The sequence below is a fragment of the Atta colombica genome, unplaced genomic scaffold (genome assembly GCF_001594045.1).
Source record: "Atta colombica isolate Treedump-2 unplaced genomic scaffold, Acol1.0 scaffold27, whole genome shotgun sequence".
Taxonomy (NCBI): Eukaryota; Metazoa; Arthropoda; class Insecta; order Hymenoptera; family Formicidae; genus Atta; species Atta colombica.
The window spans coordinates 1,554,118-1,558,836 of NW_017259370.1; the positions used below are offsets into that span (position 1 = coordinate 1,554,118).

The window sequence follows — 4,719 nt, forward strand, 5'->3', positions numbered from 1 at the left end:
TATGTATAAAAATCCACGTACATGAATATATCTTAATTAATTAAAAATTCAAGCCAAATTTTTGCTTGAGTTTCAAATCGCTATTCGCTCAAAAGTCAATCATTGAATAAAAATAAGTGAAGACAAAGTGCCAACTATTCTATTTGTTCTAGAATACCAGATAACAAAGAGATAATTTTTCAATCATGCGTTTACCTAGTCAATAATTAAGTTTGTTATCCAAATATAGATATGTAATTTAAAGTCTTAAGCCACTACACAATATGCATATGAATGCATAGTTCTGGACTTTTGGCGTGATAATGAATAAACGAAATACTCGATTTGTCGCGTTGTAATGACAATAGAAAGAAAGACATTGCAAAAATTATATAATTATTATAATAAATATAAATAATAAAAATAGTTTGAGGTACCCGATGTAATCGCATATCAGCATTCAAAGATAAACGTTTTCTTTAGAATGTTACTTACACTGTTCGAACGTGAATACATACTTGCATTACTCATATATGACGCATCATGGGGATTACACAGCTCTAAATCATTTCTTTCTTTTTTCCGAATATCTCGCGACAAACTTGCTATGTGATGTGCGTAATTTGTACCAATAAACAGCGAACGGATAGAGAAAATTAGATTTAATTTCCATATATATATATATATATATTCTTTTTTTTATATGAAGAAATAATTATTTTAATTTTCTTACCGCGGCAGTGGTATCGCTAACGACGAAATCAGCCGGTACTGCTTCTGTATTCGCGTGTAAAACGAAGAACGCTATCAGATAGATGTTGATTCTTTGCCGTTGTAAAACGATTTCGGTCCACCTCGTCATATTTTCGACGACTGTTTTCAATTCAACTCGTGCTTAAGCTGGATTTCCGCTAAGGAATTAATCACCGTGACTTTCCCGCCCGTAGACAGCGTCAGTATCCTCTTCCTTACACCCCTTTAAAAAACACTGAATACACACGTGCTTCTCGAAGACACCCCGAAAATCGCAATGTCGGACGATGTCAGATGATAAGGTGATAGGTATACTTTCGATTAGCCTCTTGTTTAGATAAATTATCGGCATGTACGAGCTATTGGATTCTCAACGTTACTTCTCGCGTTAATTCTACTACTACACGCGAAAAAAAACAATCTCTCTACAACCGTTTCCACCGTAGTTCTCGATAGAGTACCACTTGGCAGGGTGGTGGTCTTTAACGTGGTTGCCACAACACTATCGATCTCGTAGTGTTTTCTTCGCCTGATGATTCGCCTCAGGGTTCTTTCGCTCTGTTGCTCCAAATGTAACTCCTCAGCGTATTCATATGCACCTCGTTCGATTTTCAGTCCGACAAAGACCTCCCTCTTCTTGATTTGCAGAGATGGTCCGTTTCGATGAACTCGAAATCGAGAAGCGATGGAAGACGAAGAAATAAAACCAGAGAGAAATAATAGAGATCAATAGTAAAATTGGAACGAGTAAGGATGGATCATGGACTGATGATCCACGTCAAAGGAGAGTAGAGCCGATGAAAAACGCGCGGGTACGCGGTGTTACTCTATCCGGAGTCCACCGCTACTCTGACTCGTAATCAGTCTGCTACTGACTTTTATCGAGATCTCCCACCATAGCCGCGATAGCCACGGTCACCAATCGCGCACCACGACGCTTCTACACGTGCAGGTACATGTTGCAGCACTGCCGCCTTTGCCTGCACGATAGTTAGTCAGATTGGGTGCAAAGGACAACGTTTCAGGTTTTAATTTTCCTTGATAATATTCCCTTATCGTAAGAGATTCGTTCGCCAGAGAAATCTTCCCTTATTTATCATATGACATTCAATATTTATCATATCTTGCAATCGCATTTTTTTTCTATTTTTTTTAAATCAAGGAAGATTCTGACTCACATTAATCACGCTACCTTTCCCTAATGATCTATTTTTAGTTTATCTTCGATTAAATGATTAAGATAAGTATTAATTCTAATGTTTGTGAAATAGTAAAATATTTTATTAGCGTTATTACTCTTTTTTTAATTATGAGAGGATAGAGAATTCATGATTCACGTAAATAATGCAGTCGATATCTCTGTGTAATATTCCAGTACACAATATATTTAAATTTAATATTATAGAGTTCTCTTTTCCATGGAGGAAGGAAATTATATCTCAAGAGAGTGTGGGTAACTATGTGACTCATTCGGATTTTAGACTGCTTTTCGTTCCCAAGAACTCCTTTAACGATGCCGACGACCGCAGACTTGATCCCAAGCCGGGATTGATGCATGAATTTCACATGTAGATAAACCCCTGAGATTAAGTAATTTTTCAATGGCATATCTGTCTGCACATTAACTCTGACAGTTGCAACATTTACGATATTTTAAAATATTTATTGCATGCGCGAGAGAGAATTTTTTTTAATTAATATGTAGTAAGATTTTGTCAAAATAATAGACGCCGATAAACGACGCCCATATTCGCAATTACATATTCTTTTTTTTTTAAATGCCCTATTTATCATCTGAACAGTCCATCTTTACACATCGTAGAAGCAAAATGCTTTCACTCTTTTAGTTATCGGTACTACAAAGGATATTTATGTATATTAACTGAAAAGACGCGAGTCTCGCGGAGACGAAACTTGAATGTAAATGGCTGAGTACATTGAACGAATGAGTAAGCATCAGACTTTTTTGGTGCCCAGTACTGCCGTTCTGCATTTCATCTCTCAATGAATAAAGAATGTTATCATTCTTTTTTTCCTCCTATTCTTTTTTCTTCCGATTTAATTTATTTGGTTAAAACTTTCTGGTTTTTTCTTCCTGGCTGGAATTTCATCTATAATCATCATTTCAAAATCTTATATTGGTTCCGCAAATTTTTCTTACACAAACGAAAGACTTTTTGTTCTTTGCATTCTGCGCGAACGTGATAATCATGAAAATGCTTTTCGACGCGCAAACAAAATTCCGACAATTTTATTTGAATTTCATTTGGAAATAAAAAATATGCGCATGTTAAAAGAACTCTAAAAAAATTAATAAATGAGTAAAATTTTATTTTTATCTTAGCAAAAAATAAAATATGCGTCTTTATATGCATAATATTTTTAGTATGTTTCAGTACTAAAGGGTGACAATCCATAACAATCCATACAAAATTGCAAGACACATCAGATGAAATATGATGTACGTTTGCATCAATTCATTCGTTCGATCTTATAGTGATTGACATATTTGAAACTCCCTGAATTCGTCGACTTTAATAAAGTATTAAAGTTTTAATTATTTGAAGAGGAGGTCAATTCTGAAATTCGTTTTTCTTTGAAAGTGAACGAATGAAAACAAACATTACAGAACGTTACTATATTTAGTAAACCATAACAACCCTTAGGGTAAATTTCTGAAATCATTTTAAGACGAAAATTCTAATACCAAAATTTCGAATTAATAATTTTTTAATTCTAAACATTTAGATATAATACGGAAAATTCAATTCATTTCACCGCACCTAAGCGAACTTTAGATGGTATAATTTGCCAACTTTAAGTATTTATAATTTAAAAACTTATACCTCGACTTTGGTATTAGAATTTTCGTTTCAAAATGATCTCTATATCTGAAATCTATATTCTTAAACGGTCTTTTACAGTCTTTACCGAACACTCTGTACATATGATTTTGTTATACATATATGTATAAAAAATTAAGAGCATATTTATGCGTCCATGAGATAGTTAATTTCTCAAAGCATAGCAGTTATAGGTACCACTTTTCAATAGAAAAGAAATAAGGCTGGGTCAACAAAGACATCAGCTCGAGACGATCACATCTCATGCCGCGCCCAAAAATTATATTCCGCTCGCACCAGTGCTCATTCATCTTTCCCAATCTCTCGTTCTCTCTTTTTTCAAACAGTGTACACTGCGCTATAATCCTAATCATTTATCGATCCAACCGGTTCATTCAATCCTTTCGGTCATTCTTCTCGATTTGGAGAGCATTCACATGATCAAGGTTATCGTCGCATTCGAACTTATTCTATTTCTAATTATGCAAAATATTGCAATCGATCGAGTATAATTAGAAACAGAATTATAAATATTTACATACATATATTAATTATAGATTCATTTTTTGTTTCGTCAAGAATAATTCTTATCGATTTAAGAGTCTTTTTTTTCTATTTTCTAGATAATTATTTATAGAAATTCAAGATATCGTCGATTGATTTTATATTGATATTTCGTAAACAACTTGTTGATTAAATACACGATATTTTATTTTTATGTTATGACTTTTATTATGTACAGTTTATTATGTACAAAATTAATAAAAAGAGAAAACAAGATCAAAAATTAAGTTACCATTTTGGGTTAGAAAATAGAAATTGATTGTGAGATAATGTTCACGTTGATATGTTTTGACAAAATGTGTAAAAACGATCCCATAATAAGATGTATATGATGATGTCTTTTATTCCTCCAAAGAACAGGAAGAGTATGTGGACAGATTATGTATACGAGAGCCGCAGGCTGCGGAAATTAACCACACACAGTATGCTACTGATGAATGCTACTCATTCGTCTTTTACGTTTTATGAGTGATTCATCGTCGCGCGATTCTTCGTAGAGAAATAAATTCACTCGAAAGTGGCATCTACCGTAAAATCATTCAAGAAAATGCTCCTCTTTTATGAAGATTTATTTAAACTA

General features: G+C 33.6%; 1 protein-coding gene across 1 annotated transcript in view; it reads right to left on the minus strand.

The window, feature by feature from the left end:
* LOC108689580 (matrix metalloproteinase-14) overlaps positions 1–1,564 on the minus strand; it is a 24,831-nt gene extending 23,267 nt beyond the window's left edge. The window contains exon 1 of the mRNA XM_018196426.1: positions 713–1,564. Within this exon, the coding sequence (XP_018051915.1) occupies positions 713–841 (129 nt within the window). The 5' untranslated portion in view covers positions 842–1,564. The remainder of the gene's footprint in view (positions 1–712) is intronic.
* Positions 1,565–4,719: the final 3,155 nt, after the last annotated feature.